The sequence below is a fragment of the Scylla paramamosain genome, chromosome 16 (genome assembly GCF_035594125.1).
Source record: "Scylla paramamosain isolate STU-SP2022 chromosome 16, ASM3559412v1, whole genome shotgun sequence".
Lineage (NCBI taxonomy): Eukaryota > Metazoa > Arthropoda > Malacostraca > Decapoda > Portunidae > Scylla > Scylla paramamosain.
The window spans coordinates 12070677-12084626 of NC_087166.1; the positions used below are offsets into that span (position 1 = coordinate 12070677).

At 38.5% G+C, this 13950-nt stretch overlaps 1 protein-coding gene across 8 annotated transcripts; it reads right to left on the bottom strand.

Moving 5' to 3' along the window:
* Positions 1 to 3: 3 nt before the first annotated feature.
* LOC135108046 (uncharacterized) lies at positions 4 to 11596 on the bottom strand. 8 transcript variants are annotated; one of them, XR_010272122.1, is made up of 8 exons: positions 9969 to 11595; positions 6768 to 9688; positions 2789 to 3135; positions 2382 to 2495; positions 1942 to 2119; positions 1350 to 1440; positions 725 to 792; positions 4 to 577 (listed from the first exon to the last, which is right to left on the bottom strand). XR_010272122.1 is itself a non-coding variant. In XM_064018628.1 (5 exons), exons 2-5 carry the CDS (start codon positions 3111 to 3113, stop codon positions 518 to 520), a joined length of 636 nt encoding a protein of 211 aa, XP_063874698.1. In that variant the 5' UTR covers positions 3114 to 3135; positions 6768 to 11596; the 3' UTR covers positions 7 to 517. The 8 variants fall into 8 exon arrangements, 3 of the variants coding, with proteins under 3 accessions (XP_063874699.1, XP_063874698.1, XP_063874700.1); XR_010272123.1 differs by having other exon boundaries at positions 10 to 577; positions 2784 to 3135; positions 6768 to 11593; XR_010272121.1 differs by having other exon boundaries at positions 12 to 577; positions 6768 to 11591.
* Between the last annotated feature and the right edge of the window lie 2354 nt (positions 11597 to 13950).

Consider the following 13950-nt stretch of genomic DNA (forward strand, 5'->3'; position numbering starts at 1 on the left):
TATATATATATATATATATATATATATAACAATTCAGTAAGATTTCATGAATACTGGGTGGGGGGAAGGGGAAGTACAAGTATTTCCTTTTCCTTTTAGAAAACTTAAACATAAACATGTTATGTATTTATTTCACTGATTAATCTTTAATTAGTAATTGACTAGAGTGTGTGTGTGTTTCACTGATTAATCTTTAACTAGTAATTGACTAGTGTGTGTGTGAGAGAGAGAGAGAGAGAGAGAGAGAGAGAGAGAGAGAGAGAGAAGCATTTATGTGTGGAGTTGAATATATTTGGAAGCAGATTTATGCATTTTTGTAGCTCAATTCTGTCTTTACTTCATTGAATTTTACAAGTAGAGATCTTGTTTTTGAAGTGTTACCTTTGTCATACTTGATACCTAAGAGATGGGATGTTGTGAAACGGAGGAAATGTTCACAATTTTTTGGGTGTTCAGTATTAAACACAAAGCCTTGCTACCAATGAGACTACAGCCATAGAAATACATGTTGGTTCAGCTACAGGTGCACCATCAAATACACACTAGACTGCCCTGTTCTTAGTTCTTCTTCTGGTACCTTAAGGAAGAAATAATAGTGTAAACATTAATAACATTTTGACATTAAAATAAAATTTATATGTAGATGTATATCTTAAGGTGATGATATATTCAGAAATTTCAATATATACACACCACTCTAAAATCAAAGGTACTGAAATTTAACCTTAGTAAAAATGGGGTCTTTCCTTTCTCCAAGCAGGTGAAGTAACCCCAATATAACTAAGCAAGCATCTGGTGCAAATAAATAAATATATAAATAAATATGATAAGTAAATCAAATAAACAAAAGAAAATTAACTGTGTAAGGAAAAAGTGAAGATATGATCACATCCAATAGGACAGTCCACTAATTTGAGTACCAATCTTTTAAAAGCCTCCTGTAATTATTGCTTTATCACATAAGAATTAACAAAAATAAAGCTCCTCGATGGTTCTACTAATTATATGAATGACAAGCATTTTGATTGAATGCTCAGAACGACCAGTATACTAATGATTTTTGTCCTTATTGTGTTACAGCAGCAAATCTTTTGTACAAGTATGCGGTTATGTTTTTTACTTGAGACACTACTTAGGTAATATCATAATGCAGTAATGCTTCGTCTAGCAAGTCCTCATAAGAATACGATGAGTACTGATCGAAAAAAAAAAAAAGATAGAAAGAAAACCCCAGCCAAACCTACATGCCCCGACATAACGCACTGATGTTCCGAACCCCCGATTCTTCTCATCATATCCACTAAAACAGTGTGAGAAGTCCTGAACTTCACCACAACCATGGAACAAACCTTTATCAGACTGTTTGCACTTGCGCTAGCGCCGGCAAAGGTGACTCCAAGAATTCTATCTCCACGCGAATTAGTGACCTGTCTTGTTGGACTGCAAGGGAAGAGGATGCAGCTAACAATTCTAAAAAGATTGATAATATTTACATTTTAAATTTCAAATTGGACAGCCTATTGGGTTTATTTACACTAGAAATAATGTCTTTCCTTACGAGAGAGAGAGAGAGAGAGAGAGAGAGAGAGAGAGAGAGAGAGAGAGAGAGAGAGAGAGAGAGAGAGAGAGAGAGATGCTTTACACCTATTAAAATCTTTAACATCACTTATGCTGCAAACAATTATTTAGCCATAGCACTCAGCCAAAAATTTGATAGAAGAGCAGGAATTTAACAATTAAATGAGTACCTTTATAGAAATTGGTGCAAGCATTACAGTTAGATAGGTCATGCTTAATACAATGTATGGTTTTTGCATGCAGCATAGTCTCATGAATACTAGGTTTATAAAAGTGAAAGATGCATTGCTAATGATGAAAAGATACATATATTAAATTGCTACCAGCTACTGAAATGAACAAGTTGAACTAGACATTACTCACATTGACTTTCATCGTGGTCATAGAGTTCAAGTAAGGTTTCCATATACAGAGGAACTGCTTTTCTTTTCTTGAGAATGGCAATTATTGGGAGCCTATATTTCTCCAGCCCTTTCAAAACTGCTACTCTTGGGTCTGGTTCATCCGCTTGTGGTTCTAATCTCAGGAACTCCTTGATTATCTGTAAAGATATAAGCATCAAATAATTATAAGTGAAGGTTACAGAGATGAGCATCTGCAATAACTGTACTTAGTTATGAGTGCTTATCTCCCGTCACTGAGGCCTTTGAGCCTGAGAGGGAGAATGGAAGTACCGGTAGTTAAATATCAATTACCTACTATAAAATATAAATAGCTATATACATTATAGCCCTACAAATAAAGTTGACAATTAGTAACAGTATGTAGCAAAATCCATAAAGTGTACATATATACACACTTACGCCATCAAAAGTCTGAATTCACGGGTACAAGTTCAGGATTTCTGCTACAAGAATGTTCCCATTGATTATTTTTTTGCGTCTCTCAGAGAGTGTCAACTGCATGAGGCGTTCAGCCTGAGGAAAATCATTAAAGTAAAATTAGTTTTCATAAGTTTACTGTCCCGCCAGCCTCCCTCTCTCCCTCATATATATATATATATATATATATATATATATATATATATATATATATATATATATATATATATATATATATATATATATACACGAACATCATTTTTCAGTGGCTATCCACCAGTACCATTGAAATTGCTTACATAAGAGCAGGTATTTTTAAACAACACCAGTAAAGAAGTCTCTGAAATATAAAAAAGATAAATCAAGCGTACAAATATCACATACCTTACCTAACTTGGGATCTTTCTTCATCCAATGTAGAGCAAGCCACTGTCTATGTCTCTCTAATGACTCATCATCTTCTGAATGGGGCCTTGGTGGAAGGTAAACCTTTACTCCATACATCAGTGGACACGTAGTCTCTTTTGGCGCTATGCAAGGGATCTTCTTTTTCCTTGACGTCACCTCAGTCACTGAGGAATCCTGCCTCTTTCTTAAATTCTGAAACTTGCGCTGGATGCGCAATTTCAACTGCAGCTGCAATTCATGCTCCTCGAGATCACCGTTTCTCAGAATGGCAGGAAATGATGTCAAAACAGCATTTGCCATATTCATATACTGTTCTGATGTTGGATAGCTGAAATATGATAATGATAATAATAATAACAATAATAATAATAATAATAATAACAATAACAATAATAATATATTATTAATAATAATGTCACAATACCTTGATATGTAATAATGATGATGATAATAATAATGATAATATCAATCTAGCTAACTATATAGATGGCTTAACTCCTTTTGTTATTATTATTAATTATTATTATTATTATTGTTCTTCTTAACAATCACCTAATTGTGCTTTTGTCCCAGTGAAATTGGCAGATAGTGGGTACACTATCTGAATAATACACTCAAAGGTGGTTTCACACCTATCAGTGCCGTATTAGTATCATATAGGTTTAGTGTCAGTGATATCCATGTCGCTTTCATGACATCTATGCACACATATCCTTTCAGACGTGGAGTTGGCTATGATTGTCATAATTCTTCATGAAGAGCATGATGCTTGCTTAACAAAAAAATAAAGAAAATAAAAGTGGGTACATGAAACGTAGAAGAAAAAGAGAAACTGAAGGAGATTTTGCTACTCTGTACGAGGAATTAATTAATGATGAAACTAAAATTTTCCAGTACTTAAGAATGTCCAAAAACTCTTTGATGACATTGCTCAGTGATGTGTGGTGTGGTGTGGTATGGTGTGGTGTGTTATGATGTGGTGTGTTGTGGTAAGTATAATGTACAATGTGATTAATTACATCAATTAAAAAGAGTATTTATCACCATTTCAATTTCTTCTATTTTATTTCAAACACTTGTCCAACATCCGTGAAAATTTTTAAAATACCAGTGACGATGATATTCCATTTCACGGAACGGAGACGTAACAATCACTTCAGTCAAAACACGGTACTTCGCTGGACGTGTGTAAATGCTTCCGCTGAATTCCAAAATGATGAATTTTTTTTTTACTGACACTGAAGCACTGAACAGCACGGAATGAATACGGCACCGATGTGTGGGAAGCGACCTTAACCCGTATCCCTCTGGAGGCATGTTCCCGAAGTCTGGTAATGTTTCGGCCCATTTACTCTTGTAGCGGTTAGGTTAGGTTAGATTAAGTTACGTATAGGTAATTTTGTGCGAGAATCTCAATGAGACTATTTTAGAGAGAATCCTGCAGTTAGTTTTGGAGCTACAGCCTAGTGTCCATACAGGCTGGCAGACGACTCCTTCCAGAGTTCAGGAATATGCATTCTGGCCCTTCACAAGAACTGAAATCAGATCCCGGTATGAACACAGGCGGTGCATCCCATGTTCTTTTGTCCCTCTTCTCATTGCCTTCCCATTATATTATATATATATATATATATATATATATATATATATATATATATATATATATATATATATATATATATATATATATATATATATATATAACACTCAACATCCCTACATGCAACAAAACTTACCAAAACACTCAAAATACACTCAAAACATCCAAAACACAACCAAAACACATCACAACACCCCAAAATACCCACTACACTCACCTAAACACAACCAAATATTGAATATTCACTCAAAACACCCCGTAACATCTAAAAACATTCAAATAACCCACCCCAACCACGCTAAATTTATCCAAAACACACTCAAAGCACCCCAATATACCTAAAACGCATCCAAACACACTCAAAAGATTTAAAACACCCAAAATACACTACAACACCCCAAAACTTGTCAAACACACCCAAAACACATCAAAACATCCAAAACACACTTAAAGCACCACTCAACACCACAAACACGCCACAAACACACCCTTACACTACAACACCCCAAAACTCATCAAACACACCCAAAACACATCAAAACATCCAAAACACACTTAAAGCACCACTCAACACCACAAACACGCCACAAACACACCCTTAAAGACCCAAAACTACTTGCACACAATCAAATACACCTCAAAAGACCCGACACACACACATCCAAACTCACCGAAACGCTTAAAACAGAAAATAAACCCAAAACAAACTCACTACACCTCAATATACCCCCAAACACACCCATAACACACAAAAACATCCCACAATATACTCAAAACACCCCACACGACTCAAATCATTTACAATATAACTAAAAACATCCTAAACCACGTTTAAAACACCCAAAATTCACCCAAAACACAATGATAACAGCAAATATACACCCAAAACACCTAAACACCACCAAAACACACTCTAAATACCCCACAACATTCCTACATACATCCTAAACACATAAAACACCCAAAACACACCAAATATTAGAGAACTGCAGCGCAGCAAGGGAAACTAAGCTAAATATTGTTTACCTGTTTTGCCTCCTCCTCCATTTCTTTTTTTATTTCTTCCTTCTCCTCTTTCATTTCTCTTATTTTCTTCCTTCTACTACATTTATCTACACGCCTGACTTTAGAAACAGCTGGAAACACTTGGAAAACACTGGAAATTACGGTAAATATTGAGGAGACACTGGAGCAGACCGAGTCCCGAATCCTTGATGACGTCACAGGCGAGGTGCCGGCGCCCCGCTGCCATACGTACGTAACGTATTTCATTTTGAAATTGACCCATAGAAAAAATGAAGCTAGGCTCGAATGCATTATATATTCTGACTTGACAATTACTTTAATTAATATTCACAATATCAAAACACCTCCAGTCTCAGTAGTTATAAAGAAATATTATGTGAAATATGGAAAAAGTGTTGGAAATTTTGACACCATTAAAAACACTGAAAAGTCCACCTATTCCACTTTACACTGGTAAAAAAACATTTAAAAAAATCTGAACTATTTTTTAAAATAATGCACACTTAGTTACAAGCTACAACAAAAAAAATAAAGAAGCTAAAAAATGACAAAATCACCACTTTCAACGGGACAATAAGCCTATTCAAATTCCACATACTTAACTCAACAGGAACGCAACATACTTTAAAAATCATAAACGATTTTTTGAAGCAATAAAATCTTCATTAAAGCCTCAAATAAAAAAGCCAAAAACCAGGCTGGGTAAATTTCACCGTACAAACTGCCCCTTATTTACATAAAAAACAACACCAAATTCAGCACATTTACTTAACTGAAGCAAGAAAAACACTTCAAAAGCAACGAAATATTTTTAGAAACCATAAAATCTTACTATACAAGCCAAATAAATTAATTCAGAAAAATTTTAAAAAATATTGGAACCAACAAGCCGGAACAGGTGCCAGTCCATCATGGCGGCCCTCGGCGGCGACCTCAGTGGGGGAGCCGGCGGCCATGTTGCCTTATTTATTCCTATACAACACCAAAACCAGGCAATGACGGATATATCTGACCAGCGGATATGAAGGCTAGACATGTGGATCCATCTTGTGATATGTTAGGCTTACAATAAGTGAGAGACGAGGCAAATAATGGCTAATAACACAGCTGACGGCTTGTTTACATATTGGCGAACATTAAATATTTGAATAAATTTCCAACTCTTTCCAGACTCAGACGTAAACAAAACCTAAATATAAATAATTAACCCCTAAAAAAACTAAAAAAACGAATAATGAATCCTAAATAAACGAATACAAGACACTACAGGGAGAATTAGGGTGTTGTGAAGGCAGTAAGGCTGACTGAGGAGAGACTGGCCCCGCTGGACTCACCTTACGTACTCGTGCCTCTCTAGTGATGCTTGACGGTGCTTGGTGCAGGAAGAAGGTGTCGGGAAGACTGAAACACTGGTTAATAGAGCGTGTAGGGCAAGATAGACCAGTGCTGACCAAAACAATGCAGCCAGCCAGCCGCTCGCCGTGGTAACTCCCCAGCGCCACCTGTCACTGATCCAACACCCACCCACCCACACACACACACACAAAAGTTGACATGCTATTAAATAATATGTCAAATAATATAAATATCCTCACTTCCTGACTCTCTTTCCCCACTCCACCCCCGATAAGTGATTATGAACGCAATCTTCACTCAGTGCGGCACCGTGTCACAGCAGCAAACACGAACCAGGGCAGAATAGGCTCAACTGAAATGCTCCTACTCTCTCTCTCTCTCTCTCTCTCTCTCTCTCTCTCTCTCCTCACGACTGTTTTTCAAAGCTATAAAGATGATTATCAGGGTTTTCAATGGTGTTTCTCCTGTTATTAATGTAGAAATGTTGTTAATCTGTCACTAAAACCGTAAAAATAGCCTTGAAGACCTGTGCAACTACTGACAGAGAGAGAGAGAGAGAGAGAGAGAGAGAGAGAGAGAGAGAGAGAGAGAGAGAGAGAGAGATAACTAGCAATAACACACACACACATACACACACCAGTGCATTTATAAACCTTCAAATTTCCCCGCACTTTTTCAATGCCTAGGAAGGAGGGAGCGCGAGAGGTAAGACGAGATATCCTACAAAGCCTAACATTTTCCCAAATATTACAGGACGGAAGGCAGATTTTCCTTTATGTTTTACTGACGTTCTACAAAAAAATAAATAACTAAATTACCATCGAACAAAGAAACAAGGGACAAAACATAAATAAACAATAGAAAAAATATTAAAACAGAAGAAAAACAACCACCAAAGAAATAAACTAACAGGAATGTCACGTACAGATGTGTGTGTGTGTGTGTGTGTGTGTAGGGAAGGACAGTAGAGGCATCGAAGCGTCTCGTCTCATCCTACCTCATCCCTGTCCCCTCACACACCTGTTCCCTGATGTGGTTGCCTAATTCCCCTCGATCTCCTTCACCCACCACTGCTCAAGGGTAAGCCAGCCATCGCAAGGTCAGTGACAGATCCTCACGTCCTCACGTCCCACCACTACCACCACCACCACTACCACGACGCTTCTCCAACAATGTTAAACCAAAAACATCAACGTGGTCGCGAATTTTTAAATACGTTTGTTGGATTGACGTAAAATATCAGGTGATGATTTTAGGCTTATACTGGCTTATGATAGATAAAGTAACATATATACAAGATACAGAGTAGGATGCTACCAGTTAATCCTCCAGTTTTCGATTATTCTTTTCAACCTTGCTTTTTGGCCAGTGTCCCTCTTACATAACGGAATAAATAAATAAATAAACTAACCTACGAGTATAGTATCAAGGATCAAGGGAATTTCGCAGATGCATGAGGAACTATTACAGAGTTTTCATACACACTATATACCTATCAATAAGACGCACATACGTAACAGCGAGTATCAATGTTGACAAAAAAGGAACAGGGGCAATGGTGACTCACAAGCAACACTCACAAGTAATAAGCAAAGACAAAGGCGCAGATGGTGGTGCCTCAGGTGAAGGGCAAGTCTGACCGCTCCTGACGTGTTATCTGGTCACAGTTTGGCTCAAAGACACAACCCTGGTCACAGATGTTTTATACAGTAAGTAAACAGCGGTCATAAAGTAATATATTGAACTCAAGACTTGCACATGAGCGGTAATGAGCCTAACTGCCTCTAATTGGTGGACAGAGTTTAGCGCCTTTGTGTGTTTTACAACACACAAATGGCCTCACACTAATGATTTAACACTTTTTTCTTATTTATTTATCCACTTTACATCTTTATATCTATTACTTTATTATCTTTATATCTACACTGAGACGTCTTGATGTGTTTTACTATACGAAGGACTCTCCTGAACTAGACGAGGTCATGCTTTGATGTATAATTTGGAAATCAGCTATTTTTTTTTCTATTAAGACACACGCAACTAAACGCTGATTTCCGGACGTGTCACTTGCGATCATACCACGTACCCTCGTGGCCTTGCAATGCGCGGCTGCTTAACGGGATGCACGTTCTCTACTTATGATACAAGTTATTTCCGAAACGTGTCATTTTTTTTTTCCCCCTACGTCCACTCAGAGGTCAAGCATACGCAGCTCACTGGCCTTTCCTTCCGCTTCCATCTTTCACTTTGTCCTCCAAAACCGTGGAGAGGGTACAGTGTCGCCCCACACACTTGCCACTCACTTTTCCTGCCTTTCTTACACTCTCGGGCGCCAGCAAGGCCTAGTACCTTTATATATGGGATTACCTTGGTTTTCCCTTAAATTGTCTTTATAATATTTGTTTCTTGCTGCTCTTAGTGTTGAAGTTAAGTAATTTCTGTATCCAAAAGTGATGGGCCATTTCTTCGCTAGGTTCTCTAATCTATTTCTCTTTTATACGTTTTTTTTTTAAATACAGGAGTAAAGTACGGACTTATTTAATTTTTTGCTATTTATTCGATATTTTTTCAATGGAAAGTGTTTATCATACAAGATAGTTATTGCGTCATGGAAAAGATTATAAGAAACATTTGGACAAGTTAATAAATCATTCCAGTTTTTTTTGTTTTAGATCATCATTTATATGTTCTAAAGCTATAGGTGTAACGACTCTTATTAACGTATGTAGGATGAACACTTCCACTATACTCACACTTAAACTGAGAAATTATTGGGAAATGGTCGGTAATTTCTGAATATATTATGTGATTAGCAATATTTGATTCTATCTGTGTGGTCCAAATGTGATCTATGAGAGTAGCGGTGTTGTTAGTTACTCTTGTCGGCTTCTCTTGTCGGCTTTGTAATTAGAGGGAAAAGAGAGAAAGAGTACATCAAATTAATAAATTCATAAACAGTTGTCTCGGAGCTTCAGTAAATCCAGGTTAAAATCACCAAAAATGTAAATCTTCATAAATTTCAATTCATGAGCAAGTAAGAGATATTCAGACATTACTTCTAAAAATTTGGTAATACTACTATTTGGAGGCCTATAAATCAACATGAATAATGACTTTCTTATTTATAGTAGTTTCCACAGCTATACATTCTACAAAGTTATTTGATAATGTGAACTCACTTATCACAGATGAATGATAATCGGCAGAGATGTACAATGAGGCTCCACCACCTTGCGTATTTCTCGTGTTAGTAAACATATTGTATCCAGATAATTGATAGATTGAGTCAATGTGCTTATCTAATCTCGTTTCTGTGAAACCAAGGACAGTTAATTTATTATGTGAATACTGTAAAAAGGTATCAACAAAATGTAGATTTTTAGGAACTGATCTAATGTTATGTCATGAAATTGTTATTACATTGGTGCTTGGAAAAGATAAATCATCAAAGCTATAATGAGATTTTGGAAGATCCAAATATCTATGATGTGAATATAACTAATATACATCTAAGTCACTCTTATACTTTTCATCCTGTGTGGCAAAAGGATCAAACTCTAAAGTTTTGAAAATTTATACAAGCAGTATTAGAGACCGAATTTGAGTGAAATATAGTACATAATTCAACATCGTTCAACGAACCAAAAGGTAATTCATCACAAAAACCTATTTCACTAGGTTCCATGAATTAGGACAAAAGAAAGTACAACACAGATTATGGCTTAAACAGTAACTTATCTTTTTCTTTTTACGATCCCTGAGACTCCTCTGTTGCCGCTCCAAGACGCCGCCGACAGCTCCTGGGTCACAGGCAACTTCGTCAGGGACCTGGTTGCCAGCGCTGCTAGCAACGGGTCCATCAGAGCCACCGACATTTTCGTTGTTAGTGGCCTTGACAGCAGCAGCACCCGATATCCGGACATCAGCAACACCGGGTCCGACAGAAGCAGTGCCTGTGTGCCCCACACCGTCACCTACACCCAGCACAACTCCGACAGTACCGGCCACTGCACTGCCAACACTCCTGTGACGATTCGAAGCAACAGCACTCGCTCCACCGGATGACGATCGTTGACTCGTTTTTTTTTTTCCTTGATTATTAACTTTGTGTGTTTAAAGAAGGCAATTTTACCTTCTTGTCTGGCTTGTCTAAGCTGGGGAAACTGACTCTTCTTTAATTCTTGCGATGCAGCACAGAGATCTTCGTTGATAAACACACCTGTTCCCTGAAGTTTCCTGGTGTTTCGTAACACTGCTTCTCGGTCTCCAAATTTCTCGAAACGAACCACCACTGTTCGAGATCTGGCTGGAACCACCAGTCCTATGCGGTGGGCTCGTTCTATTTTCATTGATGGTAGTTGAAGTTTTTCTTCCAAGAGCTTCGTTACCGTTGTTGATGTTTGCTCCCATGTTTCACCAGGCTGTTCTTGAATACCGGTGATACGCAAATTGTTACGTCTGCTGTAGTCCTCCTGGTAGTTCAGACGTCTCTCCATTTCATCAATTTTCAATTCTTGACGAGCACTGATTGCCTTGTATTCACTAGCAGACTTCTGAAGATCTTTCACTTCCTTTTTGTAGCCAAGCACTTCATTTTGCGTAAACTCCAGGCTTTTCACCAAATCAGCAATCGTACTTTCCAGCTTCGTAATCCTTGAGTTTTGCTGGTCGACGACAAGACCCATAGCGCTTCGAAAAACTCGTTCTTGAGCTTCAAGAAGCACCTTGATAGCGTCGAGATCCATGGGCTTTGAATACGGAGCACCAGTTACCCACGTCTGCTCGCAACCACGTCTAAATGAAATGAAATGTGTGTGTGTTTGCGAGCCAATCTGCGTCTACAAATCATAACTTCGTCAACGTGTTTGTTTGTTTGTTTGTGATTGTATGTGTGTGTGTGTGTGTGTGTGTGTGTGTGTGTGTGTGTGTGTGTGTTACTTCAATTTTTTCTGTGTATGTATACAAGAATGTATGTATATATTATGTATGTATGTATGTATGTATGTGCGCTATGTATGTATGTATGTATGTATGTATGTACAGTGCATTATTGCATAATATCATATGACAGAGAGAGAGAGAGAGAGAGAGAGAGAGAGAGAGAGAGAGAGAGAGAGAGAGAGAGAGAGAGAGAGAGAGAGAGAGAGAGAGAATTAAATTTCATATAATTTCATAATTATAAGGTCAATAAGCAATATGCAAATATATAATTATTCTATTTGAGATCAATCTGGATTAAGAGATAGTATACCAAGAAAAAATCAACCTTCGGGCCATCTTTCACCTGATACACAGTTTGTTTTTTCTCCTTCATCTGCATGCACATGTTACTGCCGTCATGTGGCTAGTGTAGTGGATGATCAAAATGATCAGAATAATGAGACCCTCACGTCGACACAATTGGTATATTTGGTCGAAACCTAAAAACAAAACATGCTCCTTTATTCAAATAAACTCAATGATTTCTCTGGTGAGAACGAGGGAAAGAATGGGCCCTTCTCTTGATGAAGGTCTAACCCACCCTCCCACACTCACCATCCGAGAGAGAGCACACTAAGTACACTGATAGTGGCACGTGTGACGGTTATACAATTAATACGTACTTAATAGAAAAAATTACTTGTGTGTTATACAAATATGACTGTAACAGTAACATATTATCATATCATACTTCATACTTACGTGTTATGAGTTTGGGTGTCCTGGCGAACTAAGGAGAAGCAAATAACGAGTAAACCTGAGCTACACGTCGTTCCAACACGGAGGTCGCTGAGTCACCCAGTCCCCATCTTCCACGTCAACAGGTTACCTGAACTGGCAACCCGAACAAGGGCTTCGTTTTTGCGAAATCCATAAGTCAGCATTTTTAGGGAGTAAACATCGTGCCCATACCATACTTACAGCACCTTCTCCCTTTCTGCTTCTCCCATCTTCACTATTTTCTTGCTCTCTCTTTTCTTCTCCTATCTTTACTACTTCCTCTCTCTCTCTCTCTCTCTCTCTCTCTCTCTCTCTCTCTCTCTCTCTGTGTGTGTGTGTGTGTGTGTGTGTGTGTGTGTGTGTGGCAGTAACAGCACATGTATATATACACGTATATGTATATGTGGACATGATCTCGTCCACCCATACGTCCACCCCAAAGGCAGCTTCCCACCTCTCACCCAAGTCCACCCAAGCTGAAAAACACTGCATAATCTGATTTGTACGTATGTATGATTTGCAGTCTAGATTCTGGTGGCACGGCGCAAAACCACTATTGCAGTCTTGTGGTCACAGATATGTTAGGCGGCCTGGAAGCAACAGCAGAAAACAGGAAACGAGGAGCGGAACACCGGTGTTTCTCTGTGCTTTCAATATTCAGCAGGTAATGTTTTGAGTCTAAGGGGGGTAAGGGAGACAACGGACCAATAGTGCATTGGCTTCACATCCATGACGTCATGCCGACTCCTCCCATTATACCCCCATGGGAAATTGGGATTACTTCTTCCGGCGACGGATGACACAAATTTGGGTCAGGCTGGTTTATGAAGAGCTAGGTTTTTGTGGTGTTTGACTGTGGCGGTGCTGGCCTGAGGGAAGGTTGGGATCTGGGTAACTTTTACACACCCCTCAGATCAGGCGATGCTATGAGTGAATTTCTTGCCTTTATGTAATAGGAAGGCGTGGTGGTATTGAGCCTGGGGTTGTAAAGACATTGCACAGACCTGAACGGAGGCAGTGGAAAGATCTAGTACATGTGGTGTCACCATGCTTAGTTAGGTGGGCCACGCTACAATAGGTAGCAGCTGACTATAGAAACCAGCATGTGTATGCGCAAGCAGTGCAATATTTTGACGTTGAGCAGCGAAGAGGAAGAAGGAGTCTTTGGCGGATAGGTTATACCATACTTGCTGTATAGTGACTCGTTTAAGCACAGTCTCTCTCACCTCTAGGCGAGGCCACTTCCCTGTGGTTGTCTTTGGCTGACAGCGGTTGGCCACCGTTGGTAGTCCAAGTGATATCTATAGAACCTGGCCATCATCCAGGGACTTCTGAACCCTACCGAATCTCTTCCCTGTCCGTGTCCTCCGCGAATACATTCTTTATCATATATCTTTTTAGTATATGAACTATAGCAAAGCATATAAGTAGCATTGGAGCCGAGCGAGGATCAAGAAAATC